This window comes from Amblyomma americanum, chromosome 8 (genome assembly GCF_052857255.1).
Source record: "Amblyomma americanum isolate KBUSLIRL-KWMA chromosome 8, ASM5285725v1, whole genome shotgun sequence".
NCBI lineage: Eukaryota > Metazoa > Arthropoda > Arachnida > Ixodida > Ixodidae > Amblyomma > Amblyomma americanum.
This window is the reverse complement of record NC_135504.1, coordinates 24,828,960-24,856,584: the sequence shown is the minus strand read 5'-3', so window position 1 is coordinate 24,856,584 and position 27,625 is coordinate 24,828,960. Positions and strand designations below refer to the sequence as shown.

Below are 27,625 nucleotides of genomic sequence, written 5' to 3'. Positions count from 1 at the left end.
GCTTTACAGCGCTTTTTCAAAAATAAGAGAAGGCACCTGCACACATCGTCTACAAGAACAGGTTCACGAGGGGACCCCACTTGGTTCAGCATCCTTTACGGCTTCCCTTCCGCAGAAAGAGTGCTTCGCCGCACAATACGTGTGCATGCAGTGGTGCACGCTTTACAGGTGATTGCTGAAAAAAATTTGAGAAACGTTGAATTCGATTTAAGTAACCATTGAATAGGTTCTGCATCAAGATTTCTGCGTCTTATTCATGCATTAACGCACCTCCTGGGAACTCGACTGACTTTGGACAAAAAGTTTGAAACTTCATACACTATTTCGGGATTTCTTCACCTCTTCGACTACTGAAATAGAAGTGGTAACGTTCGTGCTTTAGAGGTACATTCACAGAGGGTGAACCAAAAGTGGTGCCTCATTGGAGCCAAGCATGTAAGCGTGAAATTTGCTCTTATCAGGATAGCAGAACCTCGAGCTCCTTTTTTATTGAACTGAGCACCGCAGCGTGCCACTCATACCATGATATCTTACACTCGCACTCAGTGCTACACACAGCGCCTCGACTGCAACCGGATGAAAGGTCACAGCTCGAATGAATTCACGCTGTAGAACTCGGCACCAAATACGCTAGTATACTAATGGCAGCCTTCTTAGTTTAGGCTTAACTGGGCTGTGCTCAAGGGTAAGGAGACGCGAATGACATGGTCATGGCCGACGTCCTTATTGTGAGCTGGCAACGACTACATGTTCAGTGAAAAGGTGGATACGAAGCTAGTCCAGGCACTTGGTAGCGATGTTTTGCAGAACACGTTAACGCGCTAGCATACACGGTTCGTGTGCACAAAACACTGACGATCGGGCATCAGCACAGCATTAGAAGGTCGGTAGCGCAGTGAGCGCAGGCAGGCATCTTGGCGTGGAAAGTACACGGTACTTGAATGCTTTTGAGGAAAGTGATTTTGAGAAGATATTTGCTTAGGACACAATAAAAGAGCACAGAAGAGACAACAAAACGCAAGAGGTCCAGTAGACTCTGCTCTCTATATACTCTATCTTCATTTCTTGAACCAAAATATATTTTTTAGCCATTAAAGAACAAGGCTGTCAGGAACTTTTACAGTAATTACCCGATTACAACGCGCCCTCGAATCTAGCGCGCACCAGTTCGTAGCGTGGTTTTGGCTTTGTATCCTGATTTAAAGCACATACCGTTCTGAGGTTCGATTTTCACAAAGAAAAAAGTGCGCGTTAGGGTCGCGCAAATGCGATGCTTTCTCATAAAGTGACGTTGAGATGAAAACGGTTACATTGTTACAACTTTCCCTATTACTTGAGGACGTTCCCATCATGCGTTAAATCGGGAAAAAAAGCTGAGACTGTAGTTGGCTGGTCGCTGGTAATGCTCAGCACGACTATTCGTTTTGTTTGCTTCTGTCTAAAGACTACATTGTTATTTTCATGCTACCCGACGCCGTCTGCTGCCGGGGAACAGCGGATGGAGTGTCGTTCGTTCCATGCGCAGTCGTTCGATTCGACAACAGGTAAGTTCGTTCCGGTGCAAACAATTCCAATGCGTGCTCACCCTCTCCAATGTCTCCGACGGCGCGCATTCGCTCTGGTTGAGTTTCCGGCAGAACTTGGGGAATAGCTCCTGACTCGAACCCATCGTCGTCAGGGTGTCGATGGCCTTGCCGACGATCTCCTACAAGCGTAAGAGAAGAGTTTGTTGTTGTTCGCGTCGCAGTCAATCAATCAATCAATCAATCAATCAATCAATCAATCAATCAATCAATCAATCAATCAATCAATCAATCAATCAATCAATCAATCAATCAATCAATCAAGCAATCAATCAATCAATCAATCAATGATTAAAACAATGTTGAAAACGTTGGCAGCTAACACCGGCACCCTGTCAATATCACTGAGTTTTTCGTAGTCAGGAGCAGAGGGTAATTACGCATGTTCACGTTCGTTCTTAGTACTGTGGGCACCTCAGATACAGTTGTGAAATTGAGCCGCACGAAATATTGTCAATTAGCTATTCTAAACGCATTTGAAAACTGTGGGCGTCTGTGCGCCGTTCACTGGGTAACGTCATAAAATATTGCGCTAGTGGTCAGGGGCACACCGCAACACTGGCACACTTAGAAAGCTCCCACGGCAAGTCCTAAGCATCTCGCTTAGCTTGTGGAGACGGCTGCACAATTCGCACATTGTTTACGTTGTTCTCGTACATATATTATCGCAACTAAGACGAACCAACAGAAAAAAAGAATCAAGACACAGATGACACGTGTTCTTAGTTTTCGGTAAATTATGATCACCACCGTCCTCATCCTCATCATCATCGGTCGTATTACGTCCACAATGCATGGTAAAGACATCTTCCATTCATCTTTAATGACCGTCGCGGCCACCTTATGTTTGAAAACGACCTTATCTCACATATTAATTGTAATTTTGGTCGCTCCCGGCAATACATTTGCCTTTCCTGCGAATTCACTTTGTTATCATAGCCAACCTTTGGCTACCTGTTCGCCTGGTTACATGCCCTCCCCCCCGGCCTATCTTTTCCTCTTCATTTCCTCTACGATATATAATTAACTGAAATTTTCTTTCTTAACTACATTGCTCCCTTTATCTCTCAACTCTAACCTTTATCATTTTACAGCGGCAGCTGTTATAGGCAAGATTCTCAGTTCTGCGGCGTCGGCGTAACATCGCACCGCACTAATTTGATAGCATGCAGGGGCTGTTGGTTTTGTTGAGTACGCAGGGTGACCAGATCTTTTTGGGTCGCGGATTGAGTAGATTTGGCACGAAGCCAACGAAACAACACAAACTGTCAAGCTACCATTTTGGTTTAATGAAGCACAGCAAGGAAAACGGGAGGGAAAAAAATAAAGTGGGTTTGAAAATGTGAAGCGGCGACGGCGTACCAGACGAATACATGGCGCCATCTCATGACTGGCCATTACACTACTGACAGTGTCATCGTGCATGGCGTCACCGAAACGCGCCACAATGTCTGGTCCGAATGCAGTGACGTCACGCATGACGTTACAGCAACGTGGCATGGCAGAGTGCCCCTTTGAGTGGTCTGAACACAGAGACGCCAGAAAAGAAGACGAGTGATAATAAATACACAATATTATATTCACCGTCGTAAAGTATTGCCGCTTAATCTCGTGATGTTTTGAAATCAGGAGCATCAGGATTCGAGCTGTACATGATAACTGATAGGATTTTCGCTACTGGCATGAATCTTAAAGTTAGAGCTTAAAATCGAGGCCATTGACTTACGCTTAATTACTCAGAGTAAAAAAAGTTGCTCAGCTTGCCTAATATTTTCGGAATTAGTAGCCAGATTCTTAACATCAGATAATTCGTTGAAGGTTGTTTCTACCGCCGGCGAGTTTTTAACTTGTCTTGCCCTTATGTTCTGAAGTGGTTCTGCACACCACTTTAGCTGCCCACCTGAACGACTGTTTGCATGTTTCTGATGTTGTGTACTGGAAAGAAGTTGTCGACTTGCTTACTCGTCTTCATACATGCAAGGTGACAACATCGAGAATACCACGAAGAGGGGAGGTGTTTGTTGTATGGGAGAGGGGGTGTTATTGTTTGAGTCAATGAACTGAACTGAACTTTCATTCCTCTTCTATTTCTCTTTCGCTCCCTCTATCCCCCTCCCCACGTATGCAGGGTGGCCTACCGGTCTGCCTGTTTAACCTTACTGCGTTTCCTTTCTTGGGTCTGTCTCTCTCTCTCTCTGTATATTTTGCTCGCATTAAGCCCAGCATCCTGGACACCTGTGAACGTACGCAGCAGACACAGCGATTTCGATGCAGGAACGATTCAGCGGTTGCGATAAAATTCAATAAAAGATGCGTTCGAATTTACCGCTCCCTTTTTTGTACTTTCTCCTGTAAAAGCTGCACCACTGCATTACGCTTCTTTATGCGGCGAAGCATCGATTCCGCTGGAGGAAAGCCGTTAACGATGATGAACCAAGTCGCGTCGATTCGTGGCGTCTTCTTGTGGACGGTTTCTGCGACTGTCTTCTGCACGTGGCCCACTTATCTGTATAATTGGACTGCTCGTAATTCTTGGTGGCTTGTGTTTCGTCAGAAAGGGTATAGCGTGACGACGTTCAAATGCTTGTTACGCTAATCGCGAAGTTCAGCGATGGCGTCCGTAAACGTTGTCATTCTGGCCTCCCGCGTACATGCAACGTTTGACAGGCGTTTTGAAGCGTTTTGTCAGCGCCTTGCGACCGCGCGTCCAACCAATGACGACAAATGTTGTACGGGCTGCGCGCGCGGGTGGTCACGTGACCGCGGGTGTTCATCTTTGGCTTCGCTTTTCCCTCAGCCTGTGCTTCGCCTCGCTCCTTCTTTCTCTGCGAGGCGTGATGCGCGGCCTACGTGCAGGGGGCGGTCACGTGATCGCGGACCGAGTGAAGCCACGCTGTGGCGGGCGCGTAAAAGTAACAGCTTTCGCTGTAAAATGAAATTCAATACGTTTTATAACGTACGTTCGATCAAGTCGACTTATTGGGGATAAATATGAAAGCGATGGCACACGGCAGCGGCCTCACCTCACAGTCGTCGAGGGCTTTGCTGATGCGGTCGATAAACTGGGTGGCCACTTCGCTGGTGCTGGTGCCCCTGCATAGAGAATGCGTCAGGGAAGCTGAGGCGTTCAGCCTTGTAGTTGGTCGTACACACTCACTGCGGAGCGTGATGCTCTTGAATACAAGTTCTCGTAATGTAGCGGGCAATATACTCGAGGAGAATGGTTTCTTTTGAAAAAACTTGTCTTATACGATGAAGCACATAGCAGCATTGCCAAAAAGCAGTTTAGAAAGGGTTTTGGATGGGCCCCTCATGATCACATGACCAAATCTGCGTTTTAGGCGGTGCGTCTAAATGTCCCATATGACGTTGCAGTCAGCTAACGTCCGAGTTTTTGGCCAATAAAGGCACCAAATCGCGATACATGGAGCTTATGGGACGTTTCTCGACTGTTATAATGTAAAGGCTCTCGCGGAAGAGAAGGAATGAACATGAAAAAAAAAGAGCTTTCGTTAGTCGCCTGTTTTCTGCTGTCTTTTTTTTCTTACCTCGTCCCCCCCGCCTCTTTTTTTTATTAAAAACGCACCTACTAGCCCAAACTGCTGTTCTATTGAAAACTGTGCCGTTCGAGATTGTCTTCGGTTAACAACAGTGGCCCAAGTGGTTGTCCTTTCCGATAGGGAGTGTTAAGGTAAAGAGTGCGGAAAATGAGTTCACGTCATAAATGAATATGTTTGAGTCTTACGTGATAGCATCGTGGTGTTGTGCCATGGCGATCGCCATTTCTGAAAAAAAAACAGAAGAAATCTGGAGAGGAAAATTAAACTCCGCCCGAAGGGCAGTTCTGAGCAGTTTGATACCTTTGAAGGCATTTTTCATTTTCTTCAATTGTTTTAATTGGTTGATAAATTACACACTCTAAATTTTCTTAATTAGCATCCACGAGCATAGGCTTTTCATTCTGAGCATTTTAAACCTTTGGACCCCCTTTCTCCAATTTTTCATGTTTTCATTCCTTTAATAACAAATTAATTGCAATGACTTCATTAAATCGTCATCGAATATCTCACGCGAATCAATAATCAATTACTAGAACGACAAATTACCATGATACCACTTCTGCTACGCAGCCCCCGATTATTTCTGACACGCGATGCCGACTATACGCCGACGGCTTTTCGACCGAACCAGCTGTATACGCTGTCGCGTAAAATCAGACGGCGGTGAAGAAAGCATGTGAATCTGGTAGAGATTTTTGCTCTGTACATCCAAAAAAGTAATGTATGCCGTACAGTCTTCAGGTACAGTACACCATTGTTTAGCATAAAATACTTCTTTTGTCGACCCTGTTCTCTCGTTGAAGACGACCTCAGTGGAACCTCGACCCTGTTCTCTCGTTGAATACGACCTCAGTGGAACCACAGCTGAATGTCGTTAACATTCGTTTCCTAAATCCTTTGCATGAACTTTCGCGCATAGCAGGAGACAACTCAAGAACGGAGTGGATCATGTTCCTCAAAGGAGGCTTCCCAGCCAATGGCATCGACCTACTGTCATGACGTCACAGGTTAAGAGCCTTGCACCTGTGACGCCATGCTATAGCAGATGCAAGGTGATTAACCGGTGATGTCATGAAAATACGCGGACGCCAATGGCGGGACGACCTGCTTTCAGGTGATCTGCTGCTTCGTTTTTGTTCTGTATCCGACTATAGGGGTTAACATATGGATAACATATGGCTAACATATAGCTAACATATGGTTAACATACGGTTAAAATAAGGCAATTTCTGAAGCGCCTACCCAGTTTCTGTATCGTTGGTTCGTGCATCGTGTTCAGGAGCGCTGTCACCTGTCGGCAGACCTGGAAAGTAATCAGCGCTGCTTGGAACGGAACTGCGAAAACTTGCGCGCCAAGTACCCTGTTATACAACATCGAAATCACAACTGCGATACAGCGCTGATATTTAAACCCCGCGCCAGAAAACACATCTACCAGCCGTTGTCGGGATCATCGCTGTATCTGCTTCGTCAAGCAGCTTTTAATAAGAACGTTCATTCGTGATAAGCTCTCAATAATGAGCGAAATATGGAAGCACAAAACTCTAGGATGTTTTTTTGTAGTCCAAAATAGCGCACCTGCTGGCTTGAATTTATGACGACACTGGGTTAACTTTGCAAGGCTGACGTTAGTTTCTGGCAATGTAATGTGGACAGCGTGGTAAAAAGAAATCGTGCGAGTAGAAGCTTTCATTATGGAGCTTTCGCTCTTCCATGGAGAAATAGGTGTGACTTCGTTTTCATAAAAGCACTATTTTCTCTATCATTTTTAAGGCAGTGTTTATGGTCACATTTAAGGCACTCTAACGCTACGGGTCTTTTATTCTTATTTCTAGACTTATAAATATCTTTGTTATCTAGGGCTTCCTTTACATATGATCCTAAGAGTACACGCGCACGCACACAAAAAGAGGCCTCACCTTTATTAAACTGTTGAAATTCGTGCATAGCGTCGCCTGTCTCGTCTCTGTGTCATCTGCTGTTCGTTTCAGTGCATGATCAGTACAGCGCGCCTTATACCTTCGCTTGACGAAGGGCACCGGCCTCGGACTGGGATTTTCTCGTTTTTTTTGCAAGCAATCAATTTCCCAGCTTCGCCGTGTCATCTTAAAAATGCGTCAGTTCAAAATTGAGAGCTCTTGAATCGTAAAAGCCTCAATGGTAGACCAAGGCATTAGGCTGCATCTTATATGTCATGGTGGCATCAGCTGTTGGCAGTGCCCTGCAACTCTTTGTCATTGTTTTGTGTCATTGTGATTGTGTTTGTCATTGTTTGCAGTATATTAAGGCACTTCATTTCCATGACCAGCTTGGCGCGATTGTCAAGAACTATTTAAATCTAGAATCACTGAGCTTGCCAGATTCTTTTTCCTTGAGCATTGCTACGGAACACATGTTGGCAGTTCCAAGCCTTTTTTTACATTTTACTTCATCCCATACCCAATAATTCTTAACGAATACATTTTTGAACAGAAAAGAGTTCATGAACGCAGTTTTTTCATACCTTGTACAATTTCACTATAACAATTAATGTATCCGCAGATCTCTCGTCGACGGTCTTGCATTTTTTTCTTTAAATTATTTTGCGATCATGACAAGTGTTCCACGTTAGTTTTTTATGATAGCCTTAACTGCTTCACGCGAGCGATGAAAAAACTGTAAAAGAATAATTTTGCTACACACCAGAACAATTGACCATTACCTTCAATATTTATATAACAGTATCGTGCAATTTTGTCGTATTGAAAATTTTTCTCCAAGAATTTTAGAGATGCACATGGTTTCTTCCAAATGATCATCAACTAGGTGGTATTAAATCGGACGTCATAGGGCTTAGCGAGGTTAGGAGGACAGATGAAGCGCATACAGTGTTAAAGGGCGGGCACGTACTATGCTACCGTGGAATAGCGGACATACAGTACCTAGGTGTAAGATTCCTCATCAATCAGGACACAGCTGGCAGCATAGAGAAATTCTACTGTGTTACCGAGAGGGTGGCAGCTATCGTAATTAGGCTTAATAAAAGACACAAACTGAAGGTGGTACAGGCTTACGCTCCTACATCTAGCTATGATGACCGTCCTCTGCCACTATTATGATAATTTGTCGGCAGCGTCGCGAATGACATGACTAAAGAGCCCGATGATTGTGCAGCCGTCGCGTGCAGACCTGTAGGAAGTTGGATGCCTGGCGTATGTGGTACTTGAGCTGCGGCCGGCTGCTGTAGAAGCCCGTCCACCACTCGAAGTTCCGGTCCGAGTAGGGCAAGAAGTCCCCGCTGTACGAGAGCGCCTCCTCCGAGCGGCTGCCCCGTTTACGCCGGAACCACTGCTCGTGCACCGCCCGGAGGTAGCACTCGGGCGTCGAGTAGAATGCGTAGAAGCGGCTCCCGTTCTGCACAGCCACCCCACACCCCCACCCACACCCACACCCACACCCACACCCATACCCATGCGCTTAGTCGAATTGCCTTTGAGAAGAACAAAATGGCTGATGGTTTAGCACTGCTAAGCACGAAATATTACGCGAAATCAGTTTTTTGCAGGTGGACACCCCACCATCTACTTTAAAGCGTGATTGAGGTGTCCACTGACTCAGGGAGCCAGTTATGCGCGTTTTCAAGTTTTTCATCGTCAATGCCAACTTACCCAATCTACACCTGCGGTCTATGCTCAAGTGCCGTGTTTCTGCAGCAATGCTGTGCACGCCAGCGCGCATTGCTCTAGTGCCATGTTTCTGCCATAGCGCTGTCCACGCCAACTCATGCAGCGCACATCTCTCTGACACTATACCGTCACATAGCCCAAAGCGCGATTATTAGTGATGGTAGTATTAGTAGATGAAGAAAACGATCTGCAATGCACAGCGCGAGAGTGTTTTGCAGTTTCCCCCACCGTGGGTATGTGCCATCGTATTTGAGGCAAAAACAACAACACGAGGCGTGCTTGGCAGCGGCGATAGCCTAGTGCTGTCGAGCAGTGGCCAGCGAAGCTGATCTGTTTGCATTACCACGGGTTCGAATATAAGTCGCGGATATTGATTTGATTTATTTAAATTTATTTATGTCGCCTGGCGTAAACCCACAAACATCGCAAGGTCTTGCTCGGGGCTTACCTATCGGAATAGGGTTTTCGCGCTAATAACGCGTTTGCTCGTTTTTTTGTCTTAAGACTGAACGACAGGAACAATAACAGGGGGACGTGCATGTGCACAGTGTTGGTCAAAAGTCTTCGGGACGCATGGTTTGCTTTTAGGCCGTCTAGAGGGGAACTTGTAGTGAATCTTGAAGCTCTAAATCTCTGCGATATAAGGAGAGCCCTTGTCCTTCTCTCCCAAGACCTGTTCATCACTATAGGGCTTCCGTAAGTGCTCCACAACATGGACGAAATGGAAACCACGCGGCCTGAAGACGTTTCGCCATGGCAGTACACGAGGTATACAGATAATTTACACTGGGCGCAATGCCATCGTTTGTGCACAAGGACTGGGTGCGGCCTACTTTATTCCCTTCGGAGATGTGATAATGTTTTACGTCTGCATTTATTTTAATGCGACGTCATTAGAAGCCCCATCACGGAAACAAACCCGGCGGTGTGGTTTCCATAAAATTCGCTGATTGGTCGATACAGTTATGACGTCATCAGGGCACGTGATGTACCAGCTGCCACACCTGTCACCTGCTAGCTGTCCTTCTCTCTCTCTACTTGCCCTCTGCCAAGCATGCACTGCATGGAGAGAAGAACAACAAACACGAGCGCCAGCCAAGGACTGCGCTTGCTATCGGATTATCATACGTAATCAGTGATTAATGTCCTTCTGATTTCTTGCTACGAATTCATTCATTCATTCATTCATTCATTCATTCATTCATTCATTCATTCATTCATTCATTCATTCATCTCACCGCTGCGTTGATGGTGTCGATGAGCGTGTCCATTTGCGAGTACCACACGGTGGCGTTGGTGTAGGCGAAGTCCTCTCCGAACATCACGATGCGCTGCAGTGTCTGGTAGCCGCGACCCGTCTGCGCAACCAATAGCAAGGTTTGCGCGCGCGGTTCAAAAGCTGTATGTATGCTCACATAAGATGATGGCTTAAAGAAACAAAAACGAAGCGAATCGACTTCTTTAGCTGAATAGCAGGAAGTGGACTATGCATGGATCGGCGCTGGTCTCTCAGGAGGTTATAAGGTTACTTGGTGTACTAAACTTGTCTAGGCCTGAAAGAGCCGAAATCTTTAGGCCTACGAAATCGAATACGTTCTTTTCACGGTAACAATACGAGCATGCAAGATTTCGCAGTTTCGGCCATGCGACTACGGGTAATTTACATGAGTGCAAGTTCTGTTTCCACAGTTTACGGCATATTAACATGTTTGTTTCAATGGAAATGAACTTCACCTGAATGAATGCAGCTGTAGCATAACGAGAGTGCGTCCACCATGTCCTTCAATAGGAGCTTGAGTAAGAGCTCTTGATGTCATTGAGGTCTTCCGCGATGTCTCTTTAAGGGGTCCTCCGTGTTAGTAGCGCTTGCGATAATTTTAAGTAATACTCTTGTTTGCGCGAATTGGTTCATATTTGAAAGCGTATGTACTTGCGCGAACAAGACGGGACACAACAAAGAAACACACACGACATGTAGAGAGCGCTCTGTACATGTCGTGTGTGTTTCTTTGTTGTGTCCCGTCTTCATCGCGCAAGTACGCACCCCTTCAACTATAATTTTAGCTCTCCTGTTCCCGCCCCGAAGACGAAGTCAGGATTTCGGGTGTTTCTCGCGCGTTCAGGATACTCGCCTGCACGGGCGGTGGGTCAGGTGACTCCCTGGCCAAGGCACCCCGCAGAGACTCCCTGGCCAAGGCACCCCGCGGAGACTCCCTGTAGCGCCTTCTGGCGGCCGCGGCCGGATACACAGGCACGCAGTCGGTCGACCCCGGAGTGCAGCTGTCGTCGCCGGCGTTTGCTCGCGTCCGGGTGCCCTTCTGTGTAGACGGGACAAGCGCCATCGCAGTTAAAAGCAATTCGCTCGTGAGGAATGGCCTTGAAGAACGACCTTTAACAACGGGTGCGAAAGTAATGGGACACTGTTCTGCACAGTGGGCGCACATATATGCATTACATATATCCTGCCTAGAATTGAAGTGTAAACTTAATCTCCTATTTTGATTAAAACGCTGAATATATGATAATTTAGATTCAAATCGGGTTTACTGGTCTACGGACGTCTGTGCCTTCATTGGTTGCGTGTTTTGTGCCGCGTTGTCAACATGAACGATCACCAACTACAGTTGAAACCCGATTTAACGAAGTGAACAGCCACCCTAGAATTACTTCGTTAAATTGAGAAAGGCATTTTATGGCCTTTACAAAAGTAAAGTCGTAGCGAAATGGCGCCCAGGAGCTACCGCGGAGTCGTATTTGCCGCTAACTCGCGCCTGCGCGCGCAAAAACTCCGCGAATGGTGCCCCGAATCGCTTGTGCATGAAAGCGCCATCTGGTATAACGGATTAGAAGCGAAGGTGAGATGCGCCTCCGACTGCCGAGCCCGTTATTCTGTGCAGCGTCGCAGTCTGCAGCTCCGTCAGTACAAAGCAACGACCGTCACTATGGCGCCTAGATGTTAGTGCTGGAACGCTACCAACATGCCGCAAGAGATTGTGGGCACAATTATTCAGGCACATCATATAGTTTTACTAATTTCTTCGCGGAAAAACTTCTTATATCGAGTTTGGTGGTCAAGATTGAACACTGAACCTTATGGGCACTTGCGAGGGAATCAGAATTTGTTCGTGAGATCGGAAACCTCGTAAAATCGTGTTTCGCTAAATCGCGTTTAAACAATAGCCATAACGAGACTTTTTGATCCAAAACATGACTGAAACACGGTATGCTGCGTTTCGAGCTTTTGGCCTTGTGCTGAGAAACGTCCCATATGGTGACATTCATCCAAAGCAACGAGGAAAAGTGGACTCCCTTCTTCCCTCTGTTGTGTGTGCCTGTGTGAGTTGATCGTACTGTTACGGATACTAATAAATTATTGATTCAAACCTCTCGTTAGAACACATGTATGCGAATCTGTTCGCTGCTTTTTTTTAACCACCAGAGTAAAACATAATTATACTGATCGACTCCTGTGCTCCTGGGAGCTCCTCAAAAGTGAGAAACTATACGACTTCAACCGTGCCCAATACGCGGGAGCACAGGTCCTTTAGAATAAGCCGAGAAATACCTTTTCACGGCGCAAAGCGTCTTCCTTGGCTACATTGCCTGTTATTTCGTTGTACGATGTACTGGGAAAATTTTCCATTGCCGGTACTCAAGAAGGTGTGCTTACGTAATTCGGAAGAAACAGTCGGAAGTTAGCGTTATTCATTTGCGCTCCCTCCGTGTCTAATGCTTTGTGCACTTCAGTTGTTCAAATAACCTTCAAGCAGCAACAAGGGTGACCCTATCACCTCAGTACAGTTCGTTTGATACAGATTAGACACCTTTAGCGTACAGTGTACCGCGCTACCGTTACCGTTGCCGGAGTACTGGGAGCCTGCGCATAGTCACTGCGCATGCGCAGATTGCCTTGAGTTCGCCAGATAGCGCCAGGTACCCGGCAGCGGCGTGCGCTCCTGCCAAACCAGGGCCAATCAGAGCGTGCGCAGTGGCGGTTGGCAAGACCCAGTACTCTGGTAATGTTAACGGTAGCACGGCACACGGCATGCTAAAGGTGTCTATTATGTACCGTTTCTCTAAAATATTTGCGCTAAACTTAAAGGGACACTAAGAAAAACTGAAGTTCTCCTATGTCGATAGGGTACCGCATTCTAAAGACAAAGACGCCACTTTTAAAGCTAAAATTCACAAATTTTAAAAGATAGAAAAAGGGTAAAATATGAACTACAGGTGTCGCCACCACCTGCCGATTGCGCAAAAAAAAAAAAACTCTGGGGCGGTGACAGGCTTTCTGCCGCGGGTCCCTGTGCTACAGCCACCATTTCAATAAACATTTATTCACTCACTCGCCCGCGCACTCAGTCACTCGCCTACGCGCTCACTCAACCACTCAGTCACTCACTCACTCGCCCACGCACTCACTCGACCATGCACTCACTCACACTCACCAAGTCACACACTCATTCACTCGCTCAAACGCTCACTCATTCACTCAGTCACTCCCTCGCCCACGCGCCCACTCACTCACTCACCCAGCAGCAACTCGCCCACGCACTCACTCACCCACTCACTCATTCACTCGCCCACACATTCACTCACTCATTCGCTCGCCCAAGCACTCACTCATCTATTTGCTCAGTCACTATCTCACCGACCCACACACTCACTTTTCCCACGAAATTACTCACTCACCTCACTCGCCCGTGCGCTCACTCACTTGTCCACACACTGACTCACTTGCCCACCCATTCACTCATTCACTCAGTCACACACTCAGTCACACTCACTCGCTCATGCTCACTCACCCAGTCGCACATTAATTCAATAAACCAAACACTCACTCTGTCACTCACTCACCCACTCACTCGCTGGCCCATGCACCCTCTCACCTATTCACTCACTCACTTGTGCACTCAGACATTGATTCACTCACTCACACATGCGCTCACTCACTCGTCCATACACTCACTCACTCACTCACGCACGTACTCATTCATTCACTGACTTGCCCCCACCTGCACACTCACTGCTCATGCGGTCACTCATTCGTTCATGCACTCACCCGCGTACGCACTCACTCACTCGCCACGCACCCTCTCACTAGCCCATGCACAAACCCACACACTCACTCACCCACTCACACATCCACACCATCACTCATTCACTCGCCCGCACACTCACTCACTCACTCACGTATTCACTTATCCACGCACTCACTCACCCATGCACTCACACACTCACCCACACACTCACTCACCTACGCACTCACTCGCCCACTCACTCACTGAAGCAGTCACTCATCCATGCACTTACGCACTCACTCACTCACCCACTGACTCATCCATGCACTCACCCATGCACTCACTCACGCACTCACCCATGCACTCACCCGTTCATTCTCTCACTTGCACATGCAGTCACTCATTCACCCTCGCACTCAATCACTCACTTACCCACTAACTCATCCACACACTCATTCACTCGCCCACGCACTCATTCACCACTCACTCTACCATGCACTCACTCACTCACTCACTCACTCACTCACTCACTCACCCATCCATTCACACACTCTCTCGCTCACCCACGCAATCACTCACTCATTCACTTAGTCAGTCACTCGCTCACTCACTCGCCCACGCACTCTCTCACACACTCACCCATGCACTCACTCACCCACACAATCGCTCACCCACGCACTCTCACTCACCCACTCACGCACTATCACTCACTCACCCACGCACTCACTCACTCATTTACTCACCCACGTACTCACTCACTCTCCCACACACGCTCTCACTCACCCATGCACTCACCCGCGCACTATTTCACTCACGCATACTCTCTCGCTCACCCACACACTCACTCACGCACTCATTCGCCCACGCACTCACCCACACACTCACCCATGCACTCACTCACTCACCCACCCACGCACTCTCTCACTCACTCATTTACTCAATTACTCACTGATTCATCCACGTACTCACTCGCTCTCGCACTCACGGACTCACTCACCCATGAACTCACTCGCACTCACTCTCTCACTCGCCCATGCACTCACTCACTCATTCACTCACTCACTCATTAAATCACCCGCGTACCCACTCGCCGTCGCACTCACGGACTCACTCACTCGCCCACATACTCATCACTCACTCGTCACGCACTCACTCATTTTCCCGCGCACTCACTCACTCATTCACTCAGTCACTCACTCGCGCTCGTACTCATCACTCACTCGTCCCGCACTCACTCACTTATTCACTGAATCACATACACTTAGTCACTCACACTCTCTCTTACGGGAAGACTTTTACATACAATATGCTCGGCAATAAATTCGTCGCTTGCGCGCAGACAAACATAACATAGCCAAGAATAGCCCGCGAACCGATTTTTACCCAGAACCGGAATTGAATACAGTCGTCCTCATGCCCCTTTAATGTTTTAGGGTAGCAGAAAAGAACAGAAAGGGCGTTTTCCTTAAACAAAGTAGATATGAAAGCCAATTTCAGAGACTCGTGTACGCCTAGACCGGAACAGTTGGAGTGACATGCTTAAGGGAGGGTGAAGGTCTTAACCTTTGTTGTCAACATATTTTACTGGAAGTTAGCATGTAGATATATCATAAAATGCTGATTTTAAATATGTTATAATAATAATAATTGGTTTTTGGGGAAAGGAAATGGGCAGTATCTGTCTCATATATCGTTGGACACCTGAACCGCGCCGTAAGGGAAGGGTAAGGGAGGGAGTGAAAGAAGAAAGGAAGAATGAGGTGCCGTAGTGGAGGGCTCCGGAATAATTTCGACCACCTGGGGATCTTTAACGTGCACTGACATCGCACAGCACACGGGCGCCTTGGCGTTTTTCCTCCATAAAAACGCAGCCGCCTGAAATGCAATATATGGCAAAATAACATATCCTTTATTAGGTCATTTCTTTCGGGCTTTTCTGGTGATTTCTCTGATAAGAATCCTTTAAGAATATGCAGACATTTTCAAAGGCGGATGGCACTCACCAAAGCTAGGAAAGAGCCTATACGTTTATTTTGTTGGTCATAAATAAATAACAGTCTGAAAGAAAAACTATGTAAAGATAATTAGCACACACTTCACCTAATTGCTAATATATTATGTTTAAGAAAAAGGAAAGCTTTAGGATGTGCGATGAATCTTTGGAAATGTTTACATATTTTTAAAAAGTTTTTATACAGAAATTACCACAAAGGCCCGTAAGAAACTACCTATTTATTTATTTATTTGTACGTACTGCCAATCTCAATCGGGGTCATCGCAGGAAGGGCAAAGTGCAGAATACGAGAAAGTACATAATGCAGAACAGTGCAACAGTATGCGAACAGATGCGGTTCATTTAGTAGCAATAATATTAACCGGTGACCAATAAAATGGGAATAACAAGTAAAAAAATGGCAAAAAACAAGAGCATCGTGATGCATTATACACTACAAAGCACAATTTTCATTACTTATGATGCAGCACTGCAGCAGACGAAATGGTGTTTGTAATGCACATTATTTATAATAGTTTTTATAATGCACTAATAGGTGATATTCATATGTGCGTAAATTTTTTTCTAGCGATAAGCTAGTTACACGTGATGCTAAGTTATTCCACTGTCTAATAGGTAACAAAAAATGAATTTCTAAAAGTCTGTGTTGAATCATTGTTCGAGTGATTATGAGTTTTTGCGTCTCGCTATTCTTGTTTCTGATTTTGAAATATACCTTCTACTATCGATGTTCATCATGTTATCAATTAGTTGATAAAGTGGTTTCTCGGGGAATTGTGGCGATTTTTTTTAACGTGAGTATTCCAGCGTTGTTTATCAGTTTGTTGGGTGTGTCATTTTGTCTGTATTTGTTGTAGATAAATCTTACAGCTTTGCATTGTACTCCCTCTAATTAGGATGTTATTTTAGTATGTATTTCCTTTCTGGTGAGACATTACAGATCTAGATGTAGATTTGAAATCAGCCCTCTATGACATACTAGGGTGCTAAGTTTCCGCAAGATGTGTTGAAAAATTAAAAAAAAAACATTTTTTAAGGCTCTCATTCTCCTTAAGCGTGCTCGTATTCAAGTTTGCAGCATGCATGAAGAGTGACTTGTTTGTAAAAATATGCCGCTGCAGGATTTCGTTGCTCGTGTCAAAGTGTGTAATCGCTCACACTGCAGGGTAGTCCCCATGAAATTTGGGTCTTACTATCACGCCTTGTTTTATGTAAAGTCGTGACCAGCATAACACAGGTCATTCTAAGTTTTCTCATGCGTTACTGAGAGGAGGTAGGAAAGCTTGTTCTGTGAAATCGCGCGGCTTTTGCCAGCGCAAGTATTATATACCACCTAGTTTTTTTCCCCGTAAGGTGGGGAAGTTAGCGATCACCAAAGCGGGTTCCGTATTATCTTGATCGCGAAGTGTATACACGTACGTTAAGTGGAAATAAGCGAATTGAATAGATTCTGCCTGGACTCACCATCGCCCGCGCTTTCTGTTAGCGAAATGAGAGTTTGCAATAACGTTGTAATAAAGTTTTCCTTAATTTCTCGCATGCCTCATAGTAGGGTCGATAATAGAACAGAGCCAGAATGCCAAAGGTGACATTTCAGAATGTATACTACCCGCCTTCTACTCACGGAAAGCCATGCGACGCGGTGAGGGTGTTAGTTAAGCGAATAAACATTTGAGCTAGTACGCAAAATGTGTGCTTACCGTGCTCGGGTCGTCTTGAAACTCCTCGTTTGGCGAATCAACCGGCTGTGGGGCCTGTAAGCGAGAAAGAGCGTACAATGCAGCTCGGACATAACTCGCCCTTTTTTCTGCAAGCTTACCAGTCTTTACTTTCAACATTTTTTGCTAGAACATGAAAAATATAAATGTAAACAAATTCATGCAAACATTGAGAACTTACACGTGTTTGTGAAGGTCGCACGAGGGTAAAGCACGCAACTTACGCCGTTGTGAACGTAGTCGTCGGGTCTATCGTTTTCCTTCGCTTGGCATAATAAATAAAAATGTCACAAGAAAAAGAAGAAACTGCCTTGTAAAATATTGTTCCGATATCTCCTATGCTAAAGCAATGTCTTAGAGCTTATGCTCTTGAAGACGAGTGGTCATACTCTTCTAAATCTCAAACATTTGTAACTGACGCAGCGCTGTGGCAGAGGAAAAAGTGGCAGCTGTGGGTAGCCCGATATTTTGCAGAAAACAATGGTCAGAGGCAAGAAGTTTTCAGAATGGATAACAGAAAACATTGCGTGATGCAGGTGAGGTGAGGTCATCAAATCGCAAGACAGAAGACGAATTAATCAGTAAAGTATATAGATATATACAAAGGTATTTAATATATGAAACCGCTCAAACACACTCACACCCACCCACCCACTTCACCCACCCTCCCCCCCACACACACACTGATTGTAAGCTGTAAACAAATTTTAAACTTTACTAATTAAGTTAAATAAGAATGACACCGTTCGGTCAGCTTTTAAGCCACTTACAGTTTCTATCGCATCTATGAAGGCCTGTGCCACATTGGCCTTGTTTTCATCCTGAAACAAAAGAAAAGGGAATGTCACTATGACAGATGAAAATTAAATACGTCCTGCAAGCATTGTCACGGGGAACTAGATAGCTTTTAATCGGGGAATCATAAAGTAACAAACTAAATGCCTCAAGATTATGGTAACTTCAGTAGCTAGGGAGGCGACTCGGAAAGCAATGTGAAGTGTAATTGGGAAACGAGAATTACCGTCTGTTTTTTTGCCTGGTTGAGGTAAACCTTCGAAGAGTAAAGGAAATGCAACTAGGCAACTTTTATCGAGTACCTGCACACATCCCATGTGGTGCTCTTCCAGTCGGGCTGCTGCATAGCCGTCGTCCAATTACTTTCTACTCTACCTATGCTCCAATGTGGTAGTGGGTTCAAAAACAAAGTGAAATCTACCGTGATGTGAGAGTAGTGATACGTACACGATCCAATTAATAAAGTAAAAATACGGCGCCTTCCTAATGACGCTTCATACTTGCAGAACCTGTTTTTGGATGAATTTGGTTGTCGTTCACGAAGTAACGACATCATATGTGCACTGCAAAATTGAAAAACTACTTCGAAACTTTTGCTTCCATTTATTCCCATGGGCGCTAAGCCTACTTTTCACCCCTAAGTTTTACCACAGTCGTCCCAGCCGGCGACACCAGCTCCACCGCATCTTGCTTACGTCACAGATAGGTGTTGGTCTTTGCATACTTAATCCGATTAAAAGGCGAAAAGAAGTGTGTATAGTCCTCAAGCTAAAGTCTGGAGTGACATGTTTCTTTTTGGGTATTTTGAGTTGATAATAACATTACATTCTTTAGAGTCCCCTCTCTCCGGCACAGAAACTGTTTTTCAAGAACAGGGAACCTAAATCAAAAGCACGGTTAAAACCAAACTGGGATGGCACGACAGATCAACCTGTGACGTGACGGATACTGTCACAAAACATATCTTGTGCACGCTGATCAATAAACATATCGACTACAAGTTACAGCTAGGGTCATTGTTTGTCTGAAATGGCCGAATAAAATGCTTGCAATTTTGTCTTTCAGCAAACGGAGAGAGAATTTCGACAAGCTTGCAGACCCTAACGTCACGCACCAAAGGTTGCCCGTAGAAATCCATGAAATGAGAAATTTTACATTTCACTTGCTCTGCAACAAAACTACCAAATTTGGCAGAAAAGATCAGCACATTCTGGAGAACGTGCCGTTACAGTAAAATTCGCGGAAGTAGAAAAAACATTGCGCAGAATAACACAGGACGGGAGAGAGAAACACGCACATACAGACGAGAAACACGAGTGTTTGTCCCTCCCGTACAGTGTTATTCTGCACAATGTTTTTAAATATGTCGCTACACCAACTGGCCCAACGTTCTACCCTGGAAAAAACACCCGAGTTACCCTTTAATTAGGGAAATCATTATTCTCGTTTCGTAACATTTTTTGCGCCAGATTTTTATCCTCTCCGTTTGCACATAGAGTCTTCTGCCGGATGCTCTATAGCGTGGCAGGTGGTTTTCGATGTAAGCTTTGATGCTTCATGCCTCGAGCACCTAGGACATGGAGCGACATTCGCGCCGGAGAACAATGGAGAGTTTTCGCATACTGCGTGACTGGAACTGGTACTACATATGTGTGGACGGTCCCGACGCAGTTGGCATGCCCGCCATTGGTGGCAAATAGCGCATATGCCCCCCCCCCCCCCTCTCTTAAGGACGATCTGCGCACGCGCAGTAGCACCGCGCGGTACACGCTATGCTAAATGTCAACGTCATTTGTATCTACAACAGGGAATATCCCTTAACGACACTGAGACCGCCAGATGAGTAGCCTTTATTAACTAGCGAAGAATCGGGCTGAAACAGCACAGAGCAAGCGAAAAATTCAAAGCATTGGCTAAGGCACTACACTGGCACTGAAGAACTCACCGTAAGGAAGAACTCACGGAAGTTGACTACGCCAGGAGGAGAGTACCGGTGGGGTAGGATGGAGGTAAAGATCTCCCATTCTGAAAGTCAGAGTGGCGGAAGAGTTAATGAGGGAAGCGGAATATTTGTCCCACGAAGCATTTCTCAAGCCGACGTAAAGCTAGCCAAGGTGGGAGAAGTTTTCACAAGAGTGTATGAAGCCTGAGAAGCGTTTACTTCATGACGAGCAGCAACAAAGAAGGTGCTACTGCCAGAAATTTGCGTATCTGAAATTACGGCACATGTACCACTTAGATGCAGCTCATCTACAGAGCATACAGCCGTGAAGAGACGTTGTAAGAAATGATGTTCTTGTAGCATAGGACCGAGCAAAATCTGTTCTCTACTGTGAAGAAGCACAGATGCATAATTCTTCATTTTAACTTTATAAGACAGCATTCTCAAATGGCTTTCCGAAGTTTATCTTTAAAAATAGTGGTTGTGAAGGGCAATCGTCTTCTGGCTTTTCTGCGCTAGTGTTTTTTGTCCTGAGAGCGTTAATACGCCGTATTCAAGACAGAGAGAAGCCGATTTGCATGCATTAACCATTAAAACCCGATGTCAGGCGCCTGTTTACACTTTGATATCTTTAAAGCTTACTGTTTTTAATTTCAGAATCTGCGAGAAATACGTCGCTGCGGTCCTTGCGTATGAATTATACAGCAGGGCAGACATTATGTACCTGATATGAAACAATAACTAGATTAATTACCTAATACTAACTAATCGACTTTTTTATTTCTCATTTTAGGAGGCAAGATTAGATCGCGAAATTTGAGGATGTCCACATCTGTGGCGAACCCTGCGTTTAAACGTTCTTAATCGGCAATGTGGTTCGAGATATAGAAGGTCAAAAATATATGCATCTGAAAGCTCATTTAGTTGGTTTTCTGTATTATTAGTATTAGTATTAGTAGCCACAGAATATCAGAACGGGTGTGCCAAAGCGGCAAGTGGGCTTGTGTGGAGCCACCCAATGCCACAGCCAGGTTAACTACAGTTAGAGTTTAGCCAAGCTCTCTGTCTTCCTTGTCAATAAATTGTACTTAGGTGGAAATAGCCTAATTACAGGTGCTCGAGTAATTTTGAACCCCAGCTGTGTGTTTTTCTAGTGTTTCACTTTCCAGAACGGAAGAAAGGTTAAACGCGCTTTGGTCACTCACGGAGCTTTTGGTCGGCGTGCCATACAAACTCGAGCGCGTCCTGGTTTCCCCTCCAACGACGCTCCAAGTGGCTGACCCTTCCCAGGAACAGGCCGTCGAAGCCCATCTGCGCGTTGGACGCCAGTCAACCCTGTGGCAGCCGCTGCCGTTGTTATCTGCGCACTATGAACACTATTCGCCTCTAGTATAGAGACCGCTCTGTGGTTGCAGCAGTCAGCAAGAACAACTATGCAACAAATGAGCAAGTCAAAGCAGTTGTCGGCAGGAGGAAAGGAATTCTATTTAGGGCTGAAACTAGGACCTCGTGAAAAGGAGCTCTTGGTCTGCTTGGGACCCGTGGGAAAATTTGCAGGCTCCGGTTAAAGTCCACAAGACCAGAATACCGATAACGTTCTCAACTTTGTCGGTTAATATGCTGCATTCGTACCCAGACCTCTGCGCTTATTAAACAGTGCATTCTCGGAACTGTATGATAGGCGTTTCAGAGCAGCATTGAGTGCCCATAGTCCTTTTAGTCTGTATAGAGCTCTCTAGCTTTGTGATCCTGCACGTATCAAAGAAAGGATTTCACACGAGCGCGATTCTTTTTGGAACTTTTCGCGGTGACTATCAACAGGTTTTTTATTGACGTGCTGTTTTTGTATATCGCTCGGTGCCTGAACCTTTGCCGTATACATCACTGGGCATCACGATCTAGTCTGCATCCACTCGGGTCATCCTCTTTCCTTTCTTTCGTCACGCATGACGTCAACGAGCTGTTTTTGAATGTTGGAAGCCATGCGCCACGTAACGGCAGAGAAGTGAATTAGAATCGCTCGTCCGGAATTCTTGGCGACGACGGTCACAACTGCCCGATGCTCTTGAGGCTCTGCAGGAGCGTAGTGTCCTCCCCACCTGTGCGAAGAGGGCCGCCTGTTCCCGGGAGTGCCCGTACGTGTCCAACTGCCAGACGGCGCGGGGCAGTGCGCATGCGCCGAACGTAGCGTTGATCCAGCGCATGCCCAGCGTCATCTGGTCCACGATGTCCGAGTAGTGGGTGCTCGCCTCGTCGTTCATCACCATGCCGCCGCTCACAAGCTCCACGCGCCCTGCGTGAGGTTTAGCATTTTTTTAAACTTCTGTGACTCGTTACACAATTCTACGATCGTCAATACGTATCTCCAAGTGTTCTCTAATCTTTTTCTTCTCTGTTTGCTCCTGACAATGCGATGTAATTAAACATTTTCTTTTCTAGTTCCTTTTTGGACTTGTCCAAACGTCCATTAAGATTAGTAGCATTTCTTTGTAGACTACGTTATAATCTTGGTGGAATCAGCTAATGAAGTTAATGGAGCGTGCACTCTGCAGTGTAATCACCAGAAATACCTTTATTAGAGTATTAAAATTACAGCTCATTCGCCCATGAAAAGATTGCGGTTAAGGTCCATTAAATACCACTTGAGACGTTGCCGGCGCTTACCTTCGGAGACGAACTTCTTGAATATGATCTTGAAGACTTCGTTGCTGGATTCGTACCACCTCTTGAGGAAGGCCATTTCGGTGACGCTGAACATACGCTTCTTGTTCTTGAGGAGCTCGCCGCTCACCGAGTTCAGGATGGACGTCGCCTCTGGAAGCGCAGCAGGCAGTGTGTGAAGTCCATCAGTGTGGATTTGGCACATGAAAATTCTTTATTGTACTGATTAATTCACAGAATCACACGCAGTTGTTTTCCCCTCCTCGTCCCAAAGATCAATGTTGAACAGGGCGCAAAGCATGGTTAGAAGAAACTCTTTCTCGGAATTATTACCTTTTTTCCCCTATTCCTATTAAGCCTGAGAGCCCTTCTACCAAATAAACGCTCGCTCACTCACTCACTCACTCACTCACTCACTCACTCACTCACTCACTCACTCACTCACTCACTCACTCACTCACTCACTCACTCACTCACTCACTCACTCTGTCACGCACTCATTCACTCACTCACTCACTCAGTCACACACAATCGTTCACTAGCTCACTCACACTCACTCACTCAGTCACACACTCGTTCACTCACTCACTCACTCACTAACCCACTCTCACACACTCAGTCACACACTCACTCACCCTCACTCAGTCACACTCGTTCACTCACTCACACTCACTCAGTCACACACTCGTTCACTCACTCACACTCACTCAGTCACACACTCGTTCACTCGCTCACACTCACTCAGTCACACACTCGTTCACTCATTCACTCACACTCACTCAGTCACACACTCGCTCACTCACTCACACTCACTCAGTCACACACTCGTTCACACTCGCTCTCACTCACTCACTTAATCAATCACTCGCTCCCATTCTCTCACTCACACCCAATTACTCACACTCACTCGCTCACACTCAATCACCCACGCTTAATCGCACAGCCTCACTCACACTCACGCACTCATTCAAACACTCGTTCACACTCACTCTCCCACTCGCTCTCATTGACTCACTCACTTATTCACTCACTCACTCCCCTTAACTCACTCACTCACACTCACTTATTCACACACTCGTTCACACTCATTCACCCACTCGCTCTCACTCACTCCCTCTCTCATTCAGCTCATTTACACACACACACACACACACACACACACACACACACACACACACACACACACACACACACACACACACACACACACACACACACACACACACACACACACACACACACACACACACACACACACACACACACACACACACACACACACACACACACACACACACACACACACACACGCGCACACGCACACGCACACGCACACACACACACACACATTCGCACACTTGTTCACGCTCAGTCATCCACTCGCTCTCAGTCACTCATTCACTCACCCACTCACTGACTCACCCAATCACCATTACACAATCTCCCTCACTCCTTCACATTCACTCATTCATTCACTCACTCACCCACTCAAACTCACTCACTCACACTCACGTTCCACTCACTCTTCCTCACTCATTCACTAACACTCATTCGCTCACACACTCACTGACTAACTCACGCTCACTCACTCCCACTCACTTACAATCGCTGACTCACACTCACTGACCCACAATCACTGGCTCACACTCACTCGCTCACACATACTCACTAACACTCACACACTCGCTCACCAACTTTCACTCACTCACTCAATCGCTCACACTCGCACTCACTCGCCCACTTACACTTACTCACAATCACTCACTTATTCATTCACTCGATCACGCTCACTCACCCGCTGACTCTCATACTCACTCACTCACATTTATTCACTCACTGACTTGAAATTATTAGCACTGCTTCAGGACTATGTGCCTTGATTCCACGCAGGCGAAAAGCGGAGTTGTTACCAGTGGTGGTACTTGTTACTGTTTAAAAATTGTGCTTTGCCTTTAAAGAAGGACTCGAGTCGCTTCACAACACTGCCTGGAAATCTGTTTTTATAAGCGCACTATCCGCATGGGACAAGATGCAAGCAAGGAGCACCTACGTCGAGAGTATCGCACTTGCATACATCACGCCTGCACTCTCTCCGCTAAAGAGGTGACGCAACACTTCGCGGGTGCAACATGAAAGGGTGAGAGAGGAGGCGATGTTCCTCTCTCCCCGCGCAGCTCACTCAGGAAGTTGGACTCGAACGTGTTGTGCGAGGCGATGTCCATGTGAGAGTGGGGCACGAAGTGGATGTTGATCACGTCCGGCTTCGGCTTCTGGCACAGCTGCAGTGCGCGAAGGAGTCGGTAAGTCAAGACTGAATCGCCCGTACACTACAGCTTTTCAAGGAGAAAGAACAGCAATGATTCGGCCTGACGTCTGATGTACATTGAGCTAAAGAGTGCACATGTCTCTCCATAAAGGGGGGTCGAGAGGAGATAAGTAGCGCCCCATTCATGTCTTTTGGGTAGAACGAAGTAACATGGTCAAGAATTTGCACCCCCATTTCATGTCTTTTAGAAGAGAAAGAGCCCCATTGCCCCCCTCTCCCTCCCCCCCTCGCTCTGCGCACGGATATGATGTTTAGTATACTACATTTCATCTAGTGTTAGTGCGGAACTGTTAGAGAATGTACCTGATTAAGACAGGTAGTGGCCTCAGAAACGGACTACGAGAATGAATGCAATAACTAGGAGAATAAGAATGGGGTGGAGTGCGTTTGTCAGCCGCTCTCAGGTGTACACCAGCAGGTGACCAGTGACCTTCAACTCACGTATGGAGCAGAAACTTGGAGGCTAACGCAGATTAAGTTGAGGGCAGCGCAGCAACTTTTCCAAGGCAGATTATGAATGTAGCTTTAAGAGACCCGGATAAAGCAGAGTGGTGGATTAAATAAGGCATTCTTAACGGGGGGGGGGGGGGGGGGGTAACATTGCGCCAGCTGGTGCAGGACAGTGTTAATTGGAGGTCGGTGCTGGAGGCCGTCCTGCAGTGGATGTAGTTGGCCTGGTGATGACCATCATCATAGATGTTTCTGGCTACCTTGAAGATGAATGAAACTGGCCAGCTACTAACATTTTGGAACCGTTTTTTCAATATTATGCAACAATCTCCAAAAATTTAGATTTTTTTGCTATTTCAGATTCAAAATACTTTTTGGCTACACAGACTTCGAAAATTGAAATTCAATCTTCTGGTCACTGTCCAGCTTTTAATGTGGCGCTCACAATAGCTCATCTCCACCTGACCCGATTCGGGTTCACGCCTGTGACCTGAGCGTCCCCGGCCACGTCCAGAAGAATGGACAAGTCGTCCTGCCAGGCTTACCTTGAAGGTACAGTGTATCTCGGTACCCGGTGGCTTCGGCTTCACACCGAGGCCACCGGGGGGCTCCGAGCGAAACGCTGTCCGGCTGCCGGCGGCCATCATTGGCTGGGCAGTGGCCGCGGCCAGACAGAAGGCTATCACCGTGAAGACGAGCCTTCCGAACCGCATGGTTCGCGGACCTCTTCGCAAGTGGCTACGCTGCTGGGGAGTACTACGTACGGGAAAGAAAAATAAAAACTTTAATCTCTTTATTTACAGATACTGCAGGCCTTTCTCCGGCCCATGCAGGAGTGGATACAAGGTAGAATAAATTAGAATAGCGGATTGAACAAGTGAAACAAATACATGTACAAATTAACACAAATTAACAATTCCATCACTACACAGGCATCGCGGTGGGAATGATGTTAGATCAAGGTGATTAATATGTTCTAAGTAAGATCCGACTGTGTTTCTGTTGCAGTTCACAACAGCAGACGGCAGTTTATTCTATATAGTCCATTTCTTATAGTCTATTTCGTCGTATAGAGTAGCTATAAGCATCAAATGCAAAGCAGACAAGTCAACATATTCTAGGACAGCTCATAGATGGCGGTAGCTACACTCGGCTATTGGACAGATCCTTTGGCTGCTGGACGTGCCCTCACTTTCGCCCGTTTCCATCCTTCGACCTGGACAGCGCTCTTAGTCTCCCTGGCTGCCTTCGCGGTTTGAGGAGCTCCAGGCGAATATTATCTTTTTCGACATGGACAGGGCAGTCCACGTACTTCGTCGCTTTTGGCGCTTTGCGTGCTGCCCCTTTCAGCAGCTTATCTATTTCCCGCTAGGCAGCGTTCTCGTCGTCCCTGGCTGCTTTCGCTGGTTGACGTGCTATTGCGCTCGCCCGCTATTTTTCGTCATTAACGACGCGTTAGGCAGCCTTGGCCGCCTTATCATCTTGCTGTGTAGCTGCGTAAAAGGTCTGTTGGCAAAACAGGCGAGCCTTTCTAACTTTTGACTCATCCGGGTCGATTGCATGGCCAGGGCGAAAGAACTAGAGCACCGCCGAGCGTTTCAAAGCACAAAATTAACGACTGATAGGTGATGAAGACGATGAATTAAAGCACTCAGCGCGAGAGGTTATTAATTAGAAAACGAATCTGGAGAGTCTGTTGTGATGGCTGAATGGTCTGAGACCGTACGCAAGGCAGTAACCCAGCGCTGATTCGAATTTTCCTCACGGCTGTAGTATGGGTGTTTTTTATTTTGTTTATTTATGAAATGTTGCGGACATCTATGTACAAGCAGGGGTGGAAAACACAGAAATGAATACTAGTGATAATGGCATCAGACAACAAACAAAACT

The 27,625-nt window shown here is 46.2% G+C and overlaps 1 protein-coding gene across 1 annotated transcript; it reads right to left on the bottom strand.

Moving 5' to 3' along the window:
• Positions 1–1,459: 1,459 nt before the first annotated feature.
• Positions 1,460–26,487, bottom strand: LOC144102234 (lysosomal alpha-mannosidase-like). The gene is made up of 15 exons (XM_077635544.1): positions 26,281–26,487; positions 25,139–25,238; positions 22,963–23,112; positions 22,398–22,591; positions 21,504–21,609; positions 20,302–20,381; positions 18,332–18,382; positions 17,544–17,597; positions 10,941–11,126; positions 10,047–10,166; positions 8,312–8,536; positions 6,386–6,446; positions 5,329–5,368; positions 4,607–4,676; positions 1,460–1,705 (listed from the first exon to the last, which is right to left on the bottom strand). The coding sequence occupies exons 1-15, from the start codon at positions 26,446–26,448 to the stop codon at positions 1,460–1,462; spliced, it is 1,851 nt and encodes a 616-aa protein (XP_077491670.1). The 5' UTR covers positions 26,449–26,487.
• Between the last annotated feature and the right edge of the window lie 1,138 nt (positions 26,488–27,625).